Raw genomic sequence first — 22,003 nt, 5'->3', positions numbered from 1 at the left:
GAAATTCTCCAATACAAAGATGCAAAATAAATATTAGCTAGAATGCAATTGGATTGGGTCTCCACAGCCCTTTTCACCATTGCCGAAGTTTAGGGTTCAACTCATGTATTTTCTTTTCATGGAGATGTTAAATGAAGTGGGAGTGGCAGGAAGACTTTCTCCATTTTAGACAGGGTACATTGTTGTAATAATGAACACAATTACAAGTTCCTCTGCAGCAGTTTGAGAATGTGGAAATCAATCGGAGATTTAAAAAATGGTAACAGCAGGACAAAATATTATTAAAGATCAATTGCTGCATTAATTCCACAGGAAGCAAACCATGAATTGACTTATACATTTGATTCTACCACTTTTTTTTTCAATTGTGTACATTGGTTCCTTCAGTTTAATATCATCCTTCACTTTTTGTTAGTTGATTTGGGATTGTCCAATTACAACAACAGGACAGAGCAAAGAGATGATATTGGGGGAAATGGGGAGGGAAATCAGCAAGACAACAACAACTCATTGGTACAGTGGTTTCCTGCTTATCAACTCCCACCACCCTCCCTCAGCTGATGAATCAGAATCCTTCATAATGTACAGCTCACCAAAACACTGCTGACTTCCATCTTCATGCAGAATTTATTCTAGGTGGAGAATTTTGAATGTTATCATGAATTGCTTAAGTACCAGCACTGCCGACTGAACTCGTCTCGATGGATGTAGCTTTATTAAAGATGAATCATGTGATGAAAGATCCAATGTAACGATAAATCACCGTTATTACATTTTTTTAAGCTACTTGTTAAAAATCTATCTGCCCATGACAGTATTTATTGGAATAACCACTGCATGTTTCTTGTGTAGACTAAGTGCCAATTTTAGCTCTTAGGATATCTTCAATTTTGTCATATTACACAACTCATAAGTTCATAAATGATAGGGGCAGAATTAGGCCATTCGGCCCATCATGTCTACTCTGCCATTCAATCATGGCTGATCTATCTCTCCCTCTTAACCCCGTTCTGCCTTCTCCCCTTAACCCCTGGCACCCGTACAAATCAAGAATCTATCTCTGTCTTAAAAATATCCATAGACTTGGCCTCCACAGCCTTCTGTGTTCACAACTCGGGTTAAATGAAAGATTTGGAACAGCTTTAGCAGCTCAAAAGCTGGGCATCCATGAGCTTTTGTTTAAATTCAGTTTTGGATACGGGCACTGCTGGCAAAGCCTTGCGTATGCTCCCCCCTCTCATTGCCATTCAGAAGGTGGTGGTAAAAGCCGCCACACTCAGTGCTGGTGGGTGCGAGGTTCCAGGGTTGGGCCTTGCTGACAATGAACGACTGGCAAGTCCAAGCCGAATTGAACATCGCCTTAATAGGAACCGCAAGAGATGTCTTTTTGCCCATCTACATTAATCACGTTTGCCTGCATTAGTTCCACATCCTGGAACCGGTAGTGGAAATTACCTGCACTGTACTCAGGTAACACGAACGCTATTTTCAGTTTCCAACACAATATAAATCTAATTGCAGCCTTTATTTCAAGTGTGAACACAAGCCCAATTCCAAAAGCAAAGTGACAATGAGTACTATTGAAATCAATATTTGAGTGAATGAAGTAGTAAAATGTGCAAAATAAAAGTGGAGCACATGGAGATCAAAGGAAAATACTCCATTGACCAGTGACATATTTGGCATGAAGAAACCGCTGATGAATGACCATTATGCACAGAGTGATGCTGTGCACATTGACCAGCTTCACTAACAATTCCTCAGAAACTGATTTACTAATAATTGTCCGTGGGATAAAAACTGGACAAAGAGCTGGGATTGATTAAATGCAAGTATCCTTTAAGCCATGCAAGTACTTCTCAGTCAACACCCACAACAAAGCAATCTATACAATGAACTGCCATAATCAACACCACAACTTTGGTTCTTATTTCCCAGCATCTCACTAGGAAGGACACTATTACATGACTGAAAACTTTCCAACGTCCGGACGTGTTACCCCAAAACACAAGCTTCTTGATACGATCCAGAATAAGGAATCAAGGGATATAGGGGAAAAGCAGGAAAGGGGTACTGATTTTAGATGATCAGCCATGATCATATTGAATGGCGGTGCTGGCTCGAAGGGCCTACTCCTGCACCATTTTTCTATATTTCTAGAATAAATAATCCCCTTGATTAGCACTTCATCCACAGATCTAAGGATTCACCTCTTCCATCATGGCCTGTAGAGTTACATGATTCTAATTCAACAATGTTTCTCCAATAGTAAGTTCGCAATCTGTACTACTTTCAGATGTTGCGAGTGAGCATGACGATGGAAGGTGTCTTTGCACAAGTCTGGGGCCTCAGCTTTGCTGCATAACAGGGAACTTGCACAAGACTCGCAAAAGGCCTCTACACTTTGCTAATTTGATGCACTTCTTCCTCCAATGTCAAGAAATTTGTAGGGTCATTTGTTAGTAGGCGATATACCATTTGCAGGTTGTTCAGGAATAGTTGAGATCTGAAGGCACATTTGTTTATTGTTGAATTACCTACTAATTACCGACTGAGTCAATGAATCCTGCCCATTGTCCCCACAGAAAGCTAAATTCTGGTCTTCATTTTGACATTGATAACAACGGTGTCATTTATAAAATGCCTCCAATGGCACCTCACAGAATCAGACAACACTTAGAGCCTCAGGGGGCAGGAGGACACGTCAAAGATCTATGTTTCAAGCAGCACTGTTATGTTGTAACACCGTTGAGATTTTATAACCTGCATTTTATTCTGGTTTAATATCCAATTGCCGTATCAATATTTCATATTCTTCAAGTAAAACTTAGAAATTTTAAAACTGCAGAAAATTTCAACCTTCCAAAAACACACAGATATAGTGCGATAAGATTCCAACAATCTGAGTTGCAGATTTTTAAAAAGTAATGTTGACAATAAAATGCATAATGCTCAATTAATATATTCACTGGTGCAAGTTATTGTCCTCAGCACCATCGTAGTCTGCTATCCTGTGCTCCCCACATCTTGTAATTACACACAACTTATTATTGCACTGAAAGAACATGTTCAATACCAAGCATAAAGCAACTATTTAAAAACAAATCAACAAAATCAGTCAAATTATGTGCCACTATGAAATAAATGATCAGATAATCTACATTGCTTCAGAGTTAAAAGAAAAGGATAAGACACCAGAACTAAAAAAAACACACCATCTTTTGAATCCAAAAGAATTGAGACCAACACCTTATTCAAAGAGCCAGCAAGTCTCCTCAGCACCACATTGCATTGAAGTTTACATGACACAAACAAGAGTGAACTCACGACTTTCACCAGTTATTTCCACCATGCAACATTATTCACAAATGCTGCAAAACATTTACTTGTGGAGAAAATGCTAGCAATGTCAGAATTCCCACAGCCAATTAGTTTGAAATTAAATGTGTCGGAAAGAACTGCAGATGCTGGTTTAAATCAAAGTTAGACACAAAATGCTGGAGTAACTCAGCGGGACAGGCAGTATCTCTGGAGAGAAGGAATGGGCCTTGACCCGAAACATTACCCATTCCTTCTCTCCAGAGATGCTGCCTGTCCCGCTGAGTTACTCCAGCATTTTGTGTCTACCTTAGTTTGAAATGAAATCTACACAACCTCCTGATTTTGAGCTGGCATTTTAAATTCAATTTAAAATTCATTGCCAGAAACAGAAGCAAAATAACCAACCTGTACGTTTTCAATAATTTCTTCCACACGGGTAAGCAAGGCACTTTTTCTTGCTTTGTACCGATCAACCTCCAATTCCACAGCTTTCTGTCTGTATTGCTGCATCTCCAGTTTTCTTTCAGTATTCATCTAGAAAAACAACACTAGCTTAATTCAACTGGGCATTTTACAAGCAGTTTACAGCAGAGCGAAACCTCACTAGAATAATGCACTTACCAATACAGGCAGCTTGTATTGTGATAACAACGTATTCAGTCCGTTTGTTGGGTGATGAGTAACTTGAAGCTGAGGCAAGGTGATCAAATAACCAGCCTAACCTCAACAGCCAATGAGTCCCTCAAAAGCTTATGATTAACTATTGTGCAGAAGGCGTTTAATGCTTAAAGACGCCATGCTCACAAAGCGCTCGGACAAATAAATACAACACATTAGACATCATGTGATCTTTAGGATTTGTAAGCATTTTATCCACTAGTAAACAAACGCAGTGGCGCTTATGTTTGGTCAAAATGCATTGGGTTGGATCATCCTGGATCTATTGTCAGGCCTTTGGTGCCCAGCCTCACCAACCTGACCTGGAAGCAGAGGGGCAGACGAGCCTTTCCGCTAAATATCATATCATATATCATATATATACAGCGCGGAAACAGGCCTTTTCGGCCCACCAAGTCCGTGCCGCCCAGCGATCCCCGTACATTAACACTATCCTACACCCACTAGGGACAATTTTTACATTTACCCAGCCAATTAACCTACATATCTGTACGTCTTTGGAGTGTGGGAGGAAACCGAAGATCTCGGAGAAAACCCACGCAGGTCACGGGGAGAACGTACAAACTCCTTACAGTGCAGCACCCGTAGTCAGGATCGAACCTGAGTCTCCGGCGCTGCATTCGCTGTAAAGCAGCAACTCTACTGCTGCGCTACCGTGCCGCCCTACACAGAGCTACAACAGCATCCTTGCACTCCTTCAATGTCTATGTTAGGTATTCTTTAGCCATCACCAAACATGCATTCCAAAAGACCATTCCTTCTTAAACACTTTGGTCCACTCTTCAATCACCCGTGATCAGCTGCCATAATAGTCACTATGCAAGTACACCTACCTTTCCCCCCCTTCCTTCCCTTGAACAGAGTCTTGGTACAGGAGAAACAGTAATTTATTGCTTTCAGTGTCGTCTCTGCCACCCTGGGCAATCCAAATCTTCATTGCCTTTTAACCTTCATCTTCCTTCCTACACAAACCTCTGTCCTTAGCTTTCAATGGTTTTCTAAAAAAGCTCCATGACAAGATGGTCAGATGCATAATGCACAGAAACAAGACCTGTGGCACCTCAGCTTTCAACCAAACAATTTACAGTCATCCAGACTCAACATCTAACCCATAGAATAATTCTTAATCACTCTCCCCCTTTAAAGATTTTAAAGTCACAAGAAAGTCAAAGATAAATTAATTTTTCCAAGATATTTTTTGACAATAGAAGTGTTCATTGCTTTAATAATAAAATCACCTATAAAAAGGTTGTGAATACTATTTTGGGCAGAAAGTGTTTTAAGATCATTCAGCGCTAACATTGTGCTCATAGCCCCACTGCCAAAGGTTTCCTAAGCTGCCCTGGAAAATTAATAACACAAGTGGCGATTCAGCTACCATGTCCATGACAAAGGGCGACTTTGCCCAATCCCACCTTCTTGCGCTAGTCCTGGAGGCCAAGGACTTTGTGATGAGGACTTCACTTTTCACTCATCCAGCAGTAAAAAATTCCAGTTGCTTGGTATCAACTCATGTCCAAAGCCACACTCAATTAAAATATTTGATGCATTTAAACACCACAAAACAATTAGTAACAAACTAATATTGTGAACAGGTAAAAGCTTAGATTGAGCAATTAACGCCCTAGAGAACTCAAAATATAATGAACACATTATTTGTTTTATATAACCCATGATATCTAATCTATTTAGTGTCTCTTGCCCCACCTCCCCGTCTCCAGGGTATAAAAAGCTGACTTACCAGAGGAGAGAGTACAGCTACCCCATGGAAGCAGATGACAGAGATGCTTTCTTGGCAAACAGATGGTGGAACCTCATTTTTTACTATCTTAGACTGAATCCTGACTAAATGCTTCTTACAGAACTCTTCATAATCTTCCATTGTTACCCACTAATTGTTTGTGCAACAGCTGTGAAGAGAAATAAATTACAGGTTACAAAGATTCTAACCATCATCCAAATAAACCAGCAATACAGCACTAATAGACCGTAGCTAGAATTAACGAGACCTTATGCTAAAGGATAATTTACAAAAAGCAACAGCTTGAAAATAAAGGCATACCGTTACTATGAAAGTTGAAAATATGAAGTTTATTTTTGAAAAAACTTTGCAAACAGAATAATTTATAAATATCCGAATTCTACTTTTGCAAGATGGATTCACAGTTTATTGCTTTTGAATAATGTTTTAAAACTGAGGTTGCTATCAGGCCAACAACCAAGTGACACTAAGTAAAACTTCAATTTTATATTTAAATATAAATACTTACTATGTTACAAATTCTAAGCTTTGTTTAGTTTGTGCCTTGTCCGGCAGGTTTACATTTGCTACATCCCAATCTATTGGAACTATGATAAGTTCTAATTCTGTGAATTCAAAACCAATGCATCTAACATCTCTCAAAGCCAAGACATATGTCATCAAATTTCAAGGGATCAGCCAGCCACCTTTCAGTCCTGTAAACTTCATCTCCATTTGTTTTCATTAATATTAATATCATTCTCCACACTTTCCTATTAATAATAACTTGTATAATGGAGACAATATACAGCATTTCTTCAAAGTACTAATATTTTTTATTCTCCCTTAAAATTTCTCCTGTCACCGCTTCTAAAAGCATTCATATTTATTGCCATTACTATAAGTAACTGTGAGCCACAGCACAGATATTCAAAAGAAAGCAAGAGAAAAATAGGAAAGAAATTAATGGAGCCTGAAGTAGCAGTGCAGGGATGTGTAAGAATACGACACAAGACACAGCCAGTCAACCAAACACACTTCACTCCAGTTTCCTGTACTTGACCCATGGCACAGCAGATTACAACTCTTTAAATGATTGACATTCTTAGTACATTTAAAAAATATCTCTTCCACCACCACTCTTTTATTCAGCGAGTACTAGAAAACTGACCACACAGTTTAAATAAATATATCAGCTCCTATCAAATTCTACTTCCAATCAACTTCAATTAACGCATCTTATTATTTCAATTAGCTGAGAGTTTAGGTTCTTCCTTTTAATTTGTCCAGTCCTCTTAACTGACCAAATTCAATCCTCAACCCTTTTATTCCACAGAAAACCCACCGAGACTCTCCACATATGTTTTATTCTCCGTCTTTCCAGCTTCTTCTGCATCCTCTCCAGCACTGGTACATAGTTCCTGCTATACATTAACGTGCAGTGAATTGGAACATGTTGTTGCCAAGATGCTTTGAGTGCAGATGGTTCCTAATAACTCTGTTTTAAAAAGATGGTACATTAACCACAAACAGGAGACAAGATTCACCAGATATTAAATAGAATGTTTTAAGAACATAGGACAGGACAGCACAGGAACAGGCCCTTCAGTGCACAATGCCTGCACTGAACATGGTGTCAAGTTAATCTCCCCTGCCTTTTGATAATGCATATCCATCCCTACATTTCCTGCATTTCCAAAAGCCTCTTAAACGCCACTATTGTACCTCCTCCTCCTGGTAGCACATTCCTGGCACCTGCCGCTGTGTAAAAAAACCCTTTTCAAACACATTTCTCCTTTAAACTTTGCCCCTCCCACCTTAAACCTATGCCATAAAGTTTTTGATTTATGGTGAAGGTTCTTACTGTCTATCCCTCTCAATGTTATATACTTCATCTGGTTCCACTCAACCTCCAACTCTCCAGAGAAAACAATCTAGGTTTATCCACCTTTTCTTTTTAGTTAATACCCTCTAATTCAGGCAGCATTCTGGTAACCTCTTCTGCATCCCCTCCAAATCCTCCACACCCTTCCTGTAATGGGGCGACCAGAACTGCTCAAAATGCTCCAAATGCAGTCTAACCAAAGTCTTATCAGCATTGCACAACTCCCTGACTCTTATACACTACGTCCCAACTGATGAAGCCAACCTACACAAAGGACCTTTCAGTCCTGGGGCTCTTCCATTGCCAGCGAGGCTCCGTACAAACTGGAGGAACCGCACCTCATGTTCCACTTGGGTAGCTTACAACCCAGCAGTACCAACCTATACCATAATGCCTTCTTTAGCACTATCTACATGGGTTGCCATTTTCAGGGAGCAACGTACTTGTTTTGAGATCCCTCCATTAGCATGCTGAGAATCATAAGATGAGAGGTTAGAGCAGAAAAATAGCTTTCAGATTAAAGAAATAATAATGAACGGAAATACAGACACAAACAACTGAATGACATACACCTGTGCTGTACAAAATAAATGTACATAACATCACAAATATAAAATGACACGTTTAGCAAACTAGTGAGGAATGACATCTACTGCTTTATTTACAGGCAGACATGTTTACCCCATCTGTAAATCTCACACGGAGCAAAGAACAACTGGCAATCTTCATCAACTAAACCTTTCTTAAAATAAAGAGGAAACTTTTCCTAAAATAGAGACAATGGATTGACTGGGATCCAAGGGGAGGCAGCTGAATGGATAGAAATTGGCTTCATGGAAAGAAACAAAGGGTAACGGTGAAAGGTTGTTTTTCAGTCTGACGATCTGTGACCATTCAGTGCTGGGGCCATTACTGTTGGTCATCTATATCAAAGAGAATTGGTTGATAAGAGTTTAATACAAAATATGTGAGGTGTTGCAATTGGGAAGTCTAACATGGACAGAACCTACACAGTGAATGGTAGGGCTCTGGGAATTGTTGTGGAGCAGAGGGATCTAGGAGTGCAGGTACATAGTTCCTTGAAATGGCATCACAGGTAGATAGGGTGGTTTTTGGCACATTGTCTGCATCAGTCAGAGTACTGAGAACGGAATTTGGGAGGTCATGTTGCAGTTGTACATGACGTTGGTGAGGCCGCATTTAGAGTTTTTTTGTGTTCAGTTTTGGGCACCATGTTATAGGAAAGATGTTGGTTGTCAAGCTAGCAAGGGTGCAGAGAAGATTTACGAGATGTTGCCAGGGCTCAAGGCCCTGAGTTATAGGGAGAGGTTGAGCAGGCGAGGACTTTATTCCTTGGAGTGTAGGAGGATGAGGGGTGATCTTTACAGCAGGCAGTGAAGAAAGCTAATGGCATGTTGGCCTTCATTGCGAGAGGATTTAAGTTTAGGAGCAAGGAGGTCCTACTGCAGATGTACAGGGCTCTAGTGAAACCGCACCTGGAGTATTGTGTGCAATTTTGGTCTCCTAATTTGAGGAAGGACATTATTGCTATTGTGGGAGTGCAGTGTAGGTTCACCAGGTTAATTCCCGGTATTTATTTCACAAAATGCTGGAGTAACTCAGCGGGTCAGGCAGCATCGCAGGAAAGAAGGAATGGGTGACGTTTCGGGTCGAAACACTTCTTCAGACTGATGTCGGGGGTGGGACAAAGGAAGGATATAGGTGGAGACAGGAAGATAGAGGGAGAACTGGGAAGGGGGAGGGGAAGAGAGGGACAGAGGAACTATTTAAAGTTGGAGACGTCAATGTTCATACCGCTGGGCTGCAAGCGACTCCAATTTCCGGTGGGCCTCACTATGGCACTGGAGGAGGCCCATGACAGAAAGGTCAAACTGGGAGTGGAAGGGAGAGTTGAAATGCTCAGCCACCGGGAGATCAGGTTGGTTAAGGCGAACTGAGCGCAGGTGTTGAGCGAATCGATCGCTGAGCCTGCGTTTGGTTTCGCCGATGTAAAGAAGTTGACATCTAGAGCAGCGGATGCAATAGATGAGGTTGGAGGTTAATTCCTGGGATATCGGGACTGACAATGGGCCGACTGGGCTTGTATTCACTGGAATTTAGAAGAATAAGAGGGGATCTTATAGAAACATAAAATTCTTAAAGGATTGGACAGGCTAGATGTAGAAAAAAAATTCCCGATGTTGAGGGAGTCCAGCGTCACAGTTTAAGAATACGGGTTAGGACTGAGATGAGGAAAAACTTTTTCACCCAGAGAGTTGTGAATCTGTGGAATTCTCTGCCACAGAAGGCAGTTGAGGCCAATTCACTGGATGTTTTCAATTGAGAGTAAGATTAGCTCTTAGGGCTAAAGGAATCAAGGGATATGGGGGGAAAAAAACAGGGACGGAGTACTGATTTTAGATGATCAGCCATGATTATATTGAATGGCGGTGCTGGCTCGGAGGGCCGAATGGCCCACTCCTGCACCTGTTTTTCTATCTTATAGAGGTGCACAAAATCATGAGAGGAATACATCGAGTAAACACACTTAGTCTTTTGCACAGAGTTGGGGAAATCAAGAACCAAAGGATATAGGTTTAAGGGGGGAGGGGGGAGGGGGGGGAGATATGATAGGAACATGTGGGGTAACTTTTTTTTCCATTCAAAGCCTGGTGGGTGCATGGAACAGGCTGTCAGAGGAGCTAGTTGAGGCAGGTATTATCGCAACCTCTAAGCAGCATTTGGACAGCTACATTGATAGGACAGGTTTAGAGGGATGTGGGCCAAACGCGGGCAGGTGGGACTAGTACAGGTGGGACATTGTTGGTCGGTGTGGGCCCAAAGGCCAGTGTCCACGCTGTGTGACTCTGAGGAGCGGCCTGACACACACACACAGAGGAGCTGCGCTGCGGGTGTAGGCCCGGGGTCAGCGTGAAGAGAGCACCGCAGACTTAAGGAGGCTGAGGCCGGCAGCGGGCCCGTGAGTGGACTCACCGATCTCGGCTATCGTGTGGCGCTCGCAGCCGGGCCCGACCGCCTGCCAGCCGTGCCGGGTCCGGGCCTCGATTAGCCTCCCCTCAGGCGCGGGCCCCGGTCAGTGCCGCTCAGCCCCGGCCCCGCTCCCTCAGTCCAAGTCAGCCCCGGCCCCGGCCCCGGCCCCGCTCAGTGTCCCGCAGACTGTCCCGGCCGCGCTCTCACCTCAGGTCCCTCCCCTCAGTCCCGGTCCGTCTCCTCTCGGCCCCGCTCCCCTCTCCCAGCCCCAGGCTCGGGCCCCGCTCTGTCCCGCACTAGGGCCCCGCTCTGTCCCCGCTCTGTCCCACACTAGGGCCCCGCACTATGTCCCCGCTCTGTCCCCGCTCTGTCCCACACTAGGGCCCCGCTCTGTCCCCGCTCTGTCCCACACTAGGGCCCCGCTCTGTCCCCGCTCTGTCCCACACTAGGGCCCCGCTCTGTCCCACACTAGGGCCCCGCTCTGTCCCCGCTCTGTCCCACACTAGGGCCCCGCTCTGTCCCACACTAGGGCCCCGCTCTGTCCCCGCTCTGTCCCGCACTAGGGCCCCGCTCTGTCCCACACTAGGGCCCCGCTCTGTCCCACACTAGGGCCCCGCTCTGTCCCACACTAGGGCCCCGCTCTGTCCCACACTAGGGCCCCGCTCTGTCCCACACTAGGGCCCCGCTCTGTCCCACACTAGGGCCCCGCTCTGTCCCCGCTCTGTCCCGCACTAGGGCCCCGCTCTGTCCCCGCTCTGTCCCGCACTATGTCCCCGCTCTGTCCCCGCTCTGTCCCCGCTCTGTCCCGCACTAGGGCCCCGCTCTGTCCCCGCTCTGTCCCGCACTATGTCCCCGCTCTGTCCCGCACTAGGGCCCCGCTCTCTCCCCCAGTCCCGCCATCGCCGCCGCTCAAGCCGCCCCACGTCACCTGGCAACCAGCGCCGCCTCCCATTGGCTGTCGCTCACGAACACACTTCCGGGGTCGCGGGCGGGACGGGGCCTGGCGGCCGTTACCCTGGAAACCCCCAGCCCGACCCGGCTCGTTACTCTGGCAACCACCGAACCCGGCCTGGCCAGGGACCCGCCTCCCACTGGTCACAAGTCCGGCCCCGGGGATGACCCACGGCCCCAGGCCCACCGCCGCCTCCACCACCCGCGGCCAGGCAGAGCCAACACGTCAGGCTCTGAGGGACAGGCCCATCGGCCCGGTACACCCTGCACAGTCCTGGCTGCCATGAAGACCTAACCTGTGAGACAAGGACAAGGGCGGCGCCCAGAGCTGCAGCATTGCCCGCTCCCCATTCACTGAGCATGTCCCCTTGCCATGATGGTGGTCGTGTTTCCCAGCCGGGGTGGAGACCGAGCCAAGCATGAGGCATCGAGCGCCTGCCGTGAGTAACCAACACTGCGCTTCCAGGTGATTTATGTCAATGGCCAACGCACAAAGCATCACAAGTGTGAACTGTTGTACAAGTTTGCAGAGACCACCGCGTTTTTAAAATACAATGATTGTATCTCAATGAAAATCAATTTGATGGGGTTAATAACCACACGTTGGACCAGTAAGGCAATGTTTCAAGGCACCCTGCGATGCTGTCATTAAACTGAACAGGAGCTGACTGAATGTACACTGAACAACTAAGGTCTCGACCCTGAAACGTCACCCATTCCTTCTCTCCAAAGATGCTGCCTGTCCCACTGAGTGACTCCAGCACTTTGTGTCTGTCTTCTGTTTCTGGGCAACTTGATCTCCCAGTAGAAAGAACAGATGGACCTAGAATACAAGTACACTTTGAGAGTAGTGCGGTAGGTAGGTAGGATGTTCAAGAAGGCTTTTGGCACACTGTCCTTCATCAGAAAGTGAATTGGTACATTATGTTACAGTTGTACCAGTCGTTGGTGAGGCCACACTTGGACTATTGTGTCAGTTTTGGTCACCCTGCTCTTGGAAAGATGCCATTCAGTTGGAAAGAGTGCAAAGAGTTGTACAAGGATGTTGCCAAGACTTGAGGGCATGAGCTACAGGAAAACTGGGCAAGCTAGGACTTTATTCCTCAGAGTGCAGGAGAATGAGGGGTGATATTAGAGAGGTGGTTTACAGGAGGATTGGGTAAATATGCACATTGTCTTTCACCCAGGATATGAGAATGAAGAACCAAGGGACAATATTACACAGCGCTTGGTTTGTACCTTGGGGTGAAGACTAGTTAAATGTACCAGAAATCATCACATGCAGAAGAAATATGGAGGTTATTATAAGGCAAGAGAGAGATTAACGGGATCATTTCATGCTCATTATCATGGACATTGTGGATGACAGGTGCAAAAATTATCTGGAAATGGAAATCTGAGAAAAACATTTCAAATGTGGGGATATTTCAGCATTTACGGGAGAACTTGATTAGAACGGGTGCCAAGGGTTATGGGGAGAAGGCAGGAAAATGGGATTAGGAGGCAGAGATCAGCCATGATTGAATGGCAGAGTGGACTTAATGGGCCGAATGGCCTAATTCTACTCCTGTAACTTGTGAACTATAATGAAAAAAGGCACAGGCAGGTTAAAGAGATTAAATTTGAATAGTGAATATGCACATAATGTGGTTGTGGACATGATAATGTATGGGAAGGGGAAGTGGTAGAATAGTTATTAACTACAGTACATTAGACAGGAGAAGCAGCTAATTACTTTAGAATTGTTTGTTGTAATCACAAAGACAATGTAATGGATCGCCATATCTGGGGAAATAAATGTTCCTCCATAATCTACCAAAAAGCTGTAGAAACACCAAAAATTGATGTGATTATCATTGTGCCATTTGTCTGGAGTTTCACTGACATTATGGCAGAGAACAGGACATCAAGTTTCATCACTTGGCGAAAGTTAAGTTAGGAGATCCTGAGATTGATGGTCCTCAGGAGGTTCCACGGCTGGGCAAAGTTTAGGGAACAATAGACAATAGGTGTTGGAGGAGGCCATTCGGCCCTTCGAGCCAGCACCGCCATTCAATGTGATCATGGCTGATCATTCTCAATCAGTACCCCATTCCTGCCTTCTCCCCATACCCCCTGACTCCGCTATCCTTAAGAGCTCTATCTAGCTCTCTTTTGAATGCATTCATTCAGAGAACTGGCCTCCACTGCCTTCTGAGGCAGAGAATTCCACAGATTCACAACTCTCTGACTGAAAAAGTTTTTCCTCATCTCAGTTCTAAATGGCCTACCCCTTATTCTTAAACTGTGGCACCTTGTTCTGGACTCCCCCAACATTGGGGACATTGGGCAGTTCTGGTTATTGTACCTTGGGGGATGTGCTGGCTTTGGAAAGGACAAAGAGTAAGATTGCCAGATTCCTGTATAACCAGTGACACACCATGTTTAAATGGAGAATAGGGAGCCCCATACTAACCAATGGCACAGTCGGATCTCTGCATATTTGTCCCAGATCAAACCCTGTTAAGTCCTGAAAGTTGCAAGAAATACCCTTGCCATGAACATGTAACCACTGTTCATTACTATTGTCAACAAAATGGGACTGGGTTAGTTTGGCCTGCTGAGAAAGACGTCTTTTATTTTTGAAACAGTGATGACAATTTAGATTTCCTTGACGTTATTGCAAAGTACTGAGTCACACTTTGGTAAGGATGCCAAGACCTTGGAGCGGAGGCAGAGGGCATTCGGAACAATGGTACCAATGATTAAATTATCCAGTTAAACAGGGAAATAAAAACCTGGAATTGTTCTCCTCGGCTCATGAGGCCGTCGATCAACTGAACAGAAAAGCTTTTTATCATCAGATCCAGCTGCAATAGGTCGTGATTACCACAGCGTAGGAGTGGAGCTCCGGGCAATCGCAACACTGCAGGCGGTGAAAATCTGAAATAAAAGAAACAGATTGTGCAGGTTGGACAGACAGCACTAGTTGGAAAAGGGGCAGGTACGGTCTCACTGCAGAGTAGAAACCAAAGCGTTGGTGGAACTCTGCGGACCAGGCAACATCTGTGGAGGGGATGGACTGCGGATGGTCAGGACTTTAATTCAGTCCCATCCCAACCTGAAACTTTTGAAATTAATTAAGATTTGCGCTCGAACCGCTGTGCTGGGAGTCCAAGTGCTGATAAATGGGATTCGCGTGGATGATTAGCGTGGATGTTCGGTGCCATAGTCACAGAGCTGTCCAGCACGAAAACAGGCCTTGCCAGTTTGGTTCCATTTTGGCCCATTTCCCTCTAAACCCTTCCTATCCATATATCTGTCCGGAGAGAGGAGCAGGACTTCTTCAAAGTAGACATACCATGAGGAGATTTCGCAGTGGAGCGGACAAAATGTGAAGGAAAGAACTGCAGGTGCTGGTTTAAATCGAAGGTAGACACAAAATGCTGGAGTAACTCAGAGGGACCAGCAGCATCTGTGGAGAGAAGGGTTGGGTTCGAGACGCTTCTTCAGACTATCCAGATATCTGTCCAGATGTCTTTTAAAGTATTTATTGTATCCGCGACTACACACACCTTCCTCGAGCAGATCGACACGGACTACCCTCCGAATGAAAAAGTTACCTCTGGGGTTCTTTTGAAACCCCCCCCTCTCACCTTAAACCGGTGCCTTCTAGTTTTAGAATCCCCTGTCCTGGGTACAAGACTAAGCGTTCACTTTATCCGTGCCCCACATGACATTGTCCACCTCAACAAGGTCACCCCTCAGCCTCCGACACTACAAGGGAAGAGGTCCCAGCCTCTCCAACATCTCGCTGTACATCCTGGTACATGAGCCTAGTACATCTCTCCGACTGAATACCAGTCTGGTGTAGCAGGGTACCGGGCGCTGTGAGCGGGCTCTAACACCGAGCACAACGCTACCTGTCCCGCTGGTCGCTGCAGCGAGTGGAGTCTGGAGTGTGAAGTCTGCAGTGAGTGTGGAGTGGATCCGCTCCGACACCCCCCGGGACCCGCATTGTTTGCGTTGCCGCCCTTTGTTGCGGCGAGTGACGTGAGGCTCATCCCGGGCACCCGGACCCACCCCGACCCCAGCGGCACCCAGCACCTCGACCCCCGCACCTCGACCCCAGCACCCAACACCCAGCACCTCGACCCCAACACCCAACACCCAGCACCTCGACCCCAGCACCCCCGGCACTCAGCACCCACCCTGTCCCCACCCAAGTGCCACTGGCACCCGGCACCCAGCGGCACTAGCACCCCAGCCCCCGGCACTCAGCACCCCAGCCCCTGGCACCCAGCACCCCACTCCCACCCCCACCCCAGTGCCACTCGCACCCGCCCGCCCCCCAGGCCGGATCCCGCCCCTCCCCGCCCGGCTCCGCTCGGCTCCGCTGCTCCGTTACCCAGACACAGGAGCGCCACTCCCCGCGGGGCCGGGCCGGGCCGGGCCAGGCCAGGCCGGGCTGTGGGCGCCATGGAGCTGGCCGTGCTGTACGGCCTGTCTGCGGTGTTGATGCTGCTGGGGGCCGCTGCCTGTAGCCTGGGCCGCCCTCTGTCCGGGCCGGCCACAGCCCTGGCGCTGCTCGCCGCCCTACACCTGCTCCGCTACCCGCCCGTCCCTCCAGAGCTCGCCCATAGGGTGCTCAGGCCCTGCGGCCGCGTCTCCGTCATCGCCCACCGCGGCGGCGGCTTCGATGCCCCCGAGAACACACTGGCCGCCTTCATACAGGTCAGTGCCCGGCCCGACACACACACACACCCCCCACACACACACACCCCACACACGCACGCACACACACCCCACACACACACACACACCCCACACACACCCCACACACACCCCACACACACACACCCCACACACACACACACCCCACACACACACACCCCACACACACACACACCCCACACACACACACACCCCACACACACACACCCCACACACATACACACACACACCCCACACACACACACCGCCCACTCACACCCCACACACACACACACCCCACACACACACCGCCCACACACACCCCACACACACACACACACCCCACACACACACCACACACACCCCCCCCCCACACACACACACCCCACACACACACACACCCCACACACACACACACACACCCCACACACACACACCCCACACACACACACACACACACACCCCACACACACACACACCCCACACACACTCACATCCCACACACACACCGCCCACACACACATCCCACACACACACACACACACACACACACTGGCCGCCTTGAAACGTCACCCATTCCTTCTCTCCTGAGATGCTGCCTGACCTGCTGAGTTACTCCAGCATTTTGTGAATAAATACCTTCGATTTGTACCAGCATTTGCAGTTATTTTCTTACACTGCCTTGAAACAGGTCAGTGCCTGGCACGAAGATAGATACAGAGTGCAGGAGTAACTCAGCGGGACAGGCAGCATCTCTGGAGAGAAGGAATGGGCGACCTTTTGGGTCGAGACCCTTCTTCAGACCCGAAACGCCACCCATTCCTTCTCTCCAGCGATGCTGCCTGTCCCGCTGAGTTACTCCAGCACTCTGTGTCTATATTCGGTTTAAACCACCACCTGCAGTTCCTTCCTACACAGTGCCCGGCCCGGCTCTCCACAGCTCAGTGCCTGGCACGGCATGGCCCGGCTCTCCACAGCTCGGCTCGGGTCTCCCGACCTCTGACTCAGCCTGTGTCAATTGTAACTTTAAATGGAAGGCTCCTGGACCTGGTCCCGACCTCCTGCCCTGCGCCAGCGGCACTGACTGGTGTGTGAATGTGGCCGGGCGGTAGGGCATTGTAGCAGCATCTTCCAAGTGCAAAATCATCAGTCTCTGACTTGCAATTGTTCCTTCATGTTGACGTTAATGAGAAGCAAATGGCCCCACGGTTTACGCGGAGTGGCTGCTGTGCCCTCCCCTCCCCTGCCCTGTAGTACCCTACCCTCCCCTCCCCTACCCTCTCCTCCCCTGCCCTCCCCTCCCCTGCCCTGTAGTACCCTACCCTCCCCTCCCCTACCCTCCCCTCCCCTCCCCTACCCTCCCCTCCCCTACCCTCCCCTACCCTGCCCTCCCCTACCCTGCCCTGTCCTACCCTGCCCTGTCCTACCCTGCCCTCTCCTCCCCTGCCCTCCCCTACCCTGCCCTCCCCTACCCTGCCCTCCCCTACCCTGCCCTCTCCTCCCCTGCCCTCTCCTCCCCTGCCCTCCCCTACCCTGCCCTCCCCTGCCCTGTCCTGCCCTCCCCTGCCCTATCCTACCCTGCCCTCCCCTGCCCTCCCCTACCCTCCCCTACCCTGCCCTCCCCTACCCTCCCCTACCCTGCCCTCCCCTACCCTGCCCTCCCCTGCCCTGTCCTGCCCTCCCCTACCCTGTCCTACCCTCCCCTGCCCTGCCCTATCCTACCCTGCCCTGTCCTACCCTGCCCTGTCCTACCCTGCCCTCCCCTGCCCTGTCCTGCCCTCCCCTACCCTCCCCTACCCTGCCCTCCCCTACCCTGCCCTGTCCTACCCTCCCCTGCCCTGCCCTCCCCTACCCTGCCCTCCCCTACCCTGCCCTGTCCTACCCTGCCCTGTCCTACCCTGCCCTGTCCTACCCTGCCCTCTCCTCCCCTGCCCTCCCCTACCCTGCCCTCCCCTACCCTGCCCTCCCCTACCCTGCCCTGTCCTACCCTCCCCTGCCCTGCCCTATCCTACCCTGCCCTATCCTACCCTGCCCTCCCCTGCCCTGTCCTACCCTCCCCTGCCCTGCCCTATCCTACCCTGCTGTGCCCTGCCCGTCCCTGCTCTACCCTCCCCTCCCCTGCCCTATCCTGCCCTGCCCTATCCTACCCTACCCTGCCCTGCCCTATCCTACCCTACCCTGCCCTGCCCTGCCCTATCCTACCCTGCTGTGCCCTATCCTACCCTGCTGTGCCCTGCCCTGCCCTATCTTACCCTGCCCTCCCCTGGCTGTGCCCTGCCCTGCATTGCCCTGCCCGTCCCTTCCCTGCCCTGCCCTACCCTGCCCTCCCCTGGCTGTGCCCTGCCCTGCATTGCCCTGCCCTGCTGTGCCCTGCCCGTCCCTGCTCTGCCCTGCCCGTCCCTGCTCTGCCCTGCCCTGCCCTATCCTACCCTGCTGTGCCCTGCCCTGCCCGTCCCTGCTGTGCCCTGCGCTGCCCTATCCTACCCTGCCCTATCCTACCCTGCCCTGCCCTATCCTACCCTGCCCTGCCCGTCCCTGCCCTGCCCTCCCCTGGCTGTGCCCTGCCCTGCATTGCCCTGCCCTGCCCTTTCCTACCCTGCTGTGCCCTGCCCGTCCCTGCTCTGCCCTGCCCTATCCTACCCTGCTGTGCCCTGCCCTGCCCGTCCCTGCTGTGCCCTGCGCTGCCCTATCCTACCCTGCCCTATCCTACCCTGCCCTGCCCGTCCCTGCCCTGCCCTCCCCTGGCTGTGCCCTGCCCGTCCCTGCCCTACCCTGCCCTGCCCTCCCCTGGCTGTGCCCTGCCCTGCCTTGCCCTGCCCTGCATTGCCCTGCCCTCCCCTGGCTGTGCCCTGCCCGTCCCTGCCCTCCCCTCCCCTGCCCTGGCCTGCCCTGCCCTCCCCTGGCCTGCCTTGCCCTGCATTGCCCTGCCCGTCCCTGCCCTACCCTGCCCTCCCCTCCCCTGCTGTGGGCTGGGACCTTGAACACACGAGTCGGCACTGTGCTGTCCTGAAGTGGGTGAGGCAGTGACCGACCTTCATATTCACAACAAATGTCCTCTCTCTGGGCCGGTGGGCAAATGCAACGCTGTGTTTACATTTGTTAACCTTCCCCAGATACCTCAGAATTTATTTTAGGATTAAAATAAACATTAACGTCAAGTTGTTTATGAAAAACAGTTGTTTGTAAGACAGCTTTAAGGGGAAAGGTGGAGAGTGCGATTGTCATGTACCGACGGAGCGATGAAATGCTAACTTGCAGCTTTCCGGGCCCATAAACGTAATTACAGAGATAGTAAATAATAATCAATGCAATAAATCGACAATCAGAACACTGGGTAAGCAAGCAGAAGAGTGCAAAACCAAAGTCCAACAAATGACCACAGTTGCTCAGGTTAGTGTTGTGTTCGAGGCTGGTGGTTGCAGGGCGATGAAGGGAACCGTGGGTGTGGTGGTGATGTGGGTTGGAATGCGAGCTAGTTCAGCAGCAGCAAGGAGTTTCTTTCTGAGGTACTCCATCAAGGTAGCTGCCACCCCCATTCTGTGACTTCTCAGGTGGTTAATGAGGCCAGTGTGGGCCCACAGTGGGTGCCACGGGTTAACTGAGACGTGGTGGTGAAGGGAGGTGGTGCACTGTGTTTGCATCTGCAGCCGGACCTACGAGGGTCTCGGGGTCCTCCGCATTGAGCAGACACGGGCCAGAGATACCCACAAGCCAGTCGGGATGGCACACTATTTTAAGGAAAAGTAGAGAAAATCCTGGTGTGGGTCTCTCAGCTGGTGATCTGTTGGCGTGACGGGGCGGAGAGAAGGGTCTCTGCTTCGGGTGTCTGGTGTGTCTGTGAGTGAGGTGACCTGCCCATTGGGGCGAGTGAGGTCAGAAGGGATAGGAGTAGAATTAGGCCATTCGGCCCATCAAGTCTCCGCCATTCAATCATGGCTGATCTATCTCTCCCTCCTAACCCCATTCTCCTGGCTTCTCCCCATAACCTCTGACATCCGCACTAATCAAAAATCTATCTATCTCCGCCTTAAAAATATCCACTGACTTGGCCTCCACAGCCTTCTGTGGCAATGAATTCCACAGATTCACCATCCTCTGACTAAAGAAATTTCTCCTCATCTCTTTCCTAAAAGAATGTCCTTTAATTCTGAGACTATGACCTGTAGTCCTAGACTCTCCCACCAGTGGAAACATCCTCTCCACATCCACTTTATCCAAGCCTTTCATTATTCTGTATGTTTCAATGAAGTTCCCCCCTCCCTGTGACCAGCGCCTTGTACAGCCTCAGCATTACACCCCTGTGACCGGCGCCTTGTACAGCCTCAGCATTATATCCCTGTGACCAGCGCCTTGTACAGCCTCAGTATTATATCCCTGTGACCAGCGCCTTGTACAGCCTCAGCATTACCCCCCTGTGACCAGCGCCTTGTACAGCCTCAGCATTACACACACCCCTGTGACCAGCGCCTTGTACAGCCTCAGCATTACACACACCCCTGTGACCAGCGCCTTGTAGGCCTCAGCATTATATCCCTGTGACCAGCGCCTTGTACAGCCTCAGCATTGCACACACCCCTGTGACCAGCGCCTTGTACAGCCTCAGCATTACACACACCCCTGTGACCAGCGCCTTGTAGGCCTCAGCATTATATCCCTGTGACCAGCGCCTTCTACAGCCTCAGCATTACACACACCCCTGTGACCAGCGCCTTGTACAGCCTCAGCATTACACACACCCCTGTGACCAGCGCCTTGTACAGCCTCAGCATTACACACACCCCTGTGTCCAGCGCCTTGTAGGCCTCAGCATTATATCCCTGTGACCAGCGCCTTGTACAGCCTCAGCATTACACACACCCCTGTGACCAGCGCCTTGTACAGCCTCAGCATTACACACACCCCTGTGACCAGCGCCTTGTACAGCCTCAGCATTACACACACCCCTGTGTCCAGCGCCTTGTAGGCCTCAGCATTATATCCCTGTGACCAGCGCCTTGTACAGCCTCAGCATTACACACACCCCTGTGACCAGCGCCTTGTACAGCCTCAGCATTACACACACCCCTGTGACCAGCGCCTTGTACAGCCTCAGCATTACACACACCCCTGTGACCAGCGCCTTGTACAGCCTCAGCATTACACACAGCCCTGTGACCAGCGCCTTGTAGGCCTCAGCATTACCCCCCTGTGACCAGCGCCTTGTACAGCCTCAGCATTACACACACCCCTGTGACCAGCGCCTTGTAGGCCTCAGCATTATATCCCTGTTTTTGTATACAAGCCCCTTTGAAATAAATAAGTGAGTTTGCTTTCTGACCATTGACTTGACTTGCAGATTAACATTTTGGGAATCCTGCACCAGCACTCCCAAGTCCCTTTGCACCTGCCCCCTGGGGTGAGTGAAGTGGCCTGCCCACTGGGGGCCACGTTGGAGCCTCTATGCTGGGGATTTAGCCCAGGAGTGAATGCAGGCGTTCTAGTGCTGGGTGTGGGGGATGTTACAGGGACCGCACCTCTCCAGTGTGCTGAGGATGCCCAGTAGACAATGAGGCATTGGATTGGATTTGAAGTCCTGATCTTCAAAGATCCTTTTCATAAGTGATAGGAGCAGAATTAGGCCATTCCGCCCATCATCTACTCCGCCATTCAGTCATGGCTGATCTATCTTTCCCTCTTAATCCCATTCTCCTGCCTTCTCCCCATGAGCCCTGACACCAGTACTATAAAAATATCCACTGACTTGG

General features: G+C 49.5%; 2 protein-coding genes across 11 annotated transcripts in view; one reads left to right on the top strand and one right to left on the bottom strand.

The window, feature by feature from the left end:
- ccp110 (centriolar coiled-coil protein 110) overlaps positions 1-11,802 on the bottom strand; it is a 28,081-nt gene extending 16,279 nt beyond the window's left edge. For 2 of the 5 annotated variants that reach the window (XM_078417537.1, XM_078417541.1), the window contains exons 1-3: positions 10,620-10,874; positions 5,741-5,909; positions 3,727-3,855 (exon numbers count right to left, since the gene is read on the bottom strand). In XM_078417537.1, coding sequence (XP_078273663.1) covers positions 3,727-3,855; positions 5,741-5,881 — 270 coding nt within the window. In that variant the 5' untranslated portion in view covers positions 5,882-5,909; positions 10,620-10,874. Of the gene's footprint in view, positions 1-3,726; positions 3,856-5,740; positions 5,910-7,085; positions 7,213-10,619; positions 10,876-11,544 lie in introns of those variants that run through there. The other 3 variants (XM_078417539.1, XM_078417540.1, XM_078417538.1) reach the window with 3 other exon arrangements.
- gde1 (glycerophosphodiester phosphodiesterase 1) overlaps positions 11,597-22,003 on the top strand; it is a 28,183-nt gene continuing 17,776 nt past the window's right edge. The window contains exon 1 of one of the 6 annotated variants that reach the window (XM_078417546.1): positions 11,597-12,007. In XM_078417546.1, the coding sequence (XP_078273672.1) occupies positions 11,987-12,007 (21 nt within the window). In that variant the 5' untranslated portion in view covers positions 11,597-11,986. Of the gene's footprint in view, positions 12,034-15,535; positions 16,281-19,638; positions 19,650-22,003 lie in introns of those variants that run through there. The other 5 variants (XM_078417547.1, XM_078417542.1, XM_078417543.1 and 2 more) reach the window with 5 other exon arrangements.

Source organism: Rhinoraja longicauda, chromosome 21 (genome assembly GCF_053455715.1).
Source record: "Rhinoraja longicauda isolate Sanriku21f chromosome 21, sRhiLon1.1, whole genome shotgun sequence".
Taxonomy (NCBI): Eukaryota; Metazoa; Chordata; class Chondrichthyes; order Rajiformes; family Arhynchobatidae; genus Rhinoraja; species Rhinoraja longicauda.
This window is presented reverse-complemented; position numbering and strand designations above follow the sequence as displayed.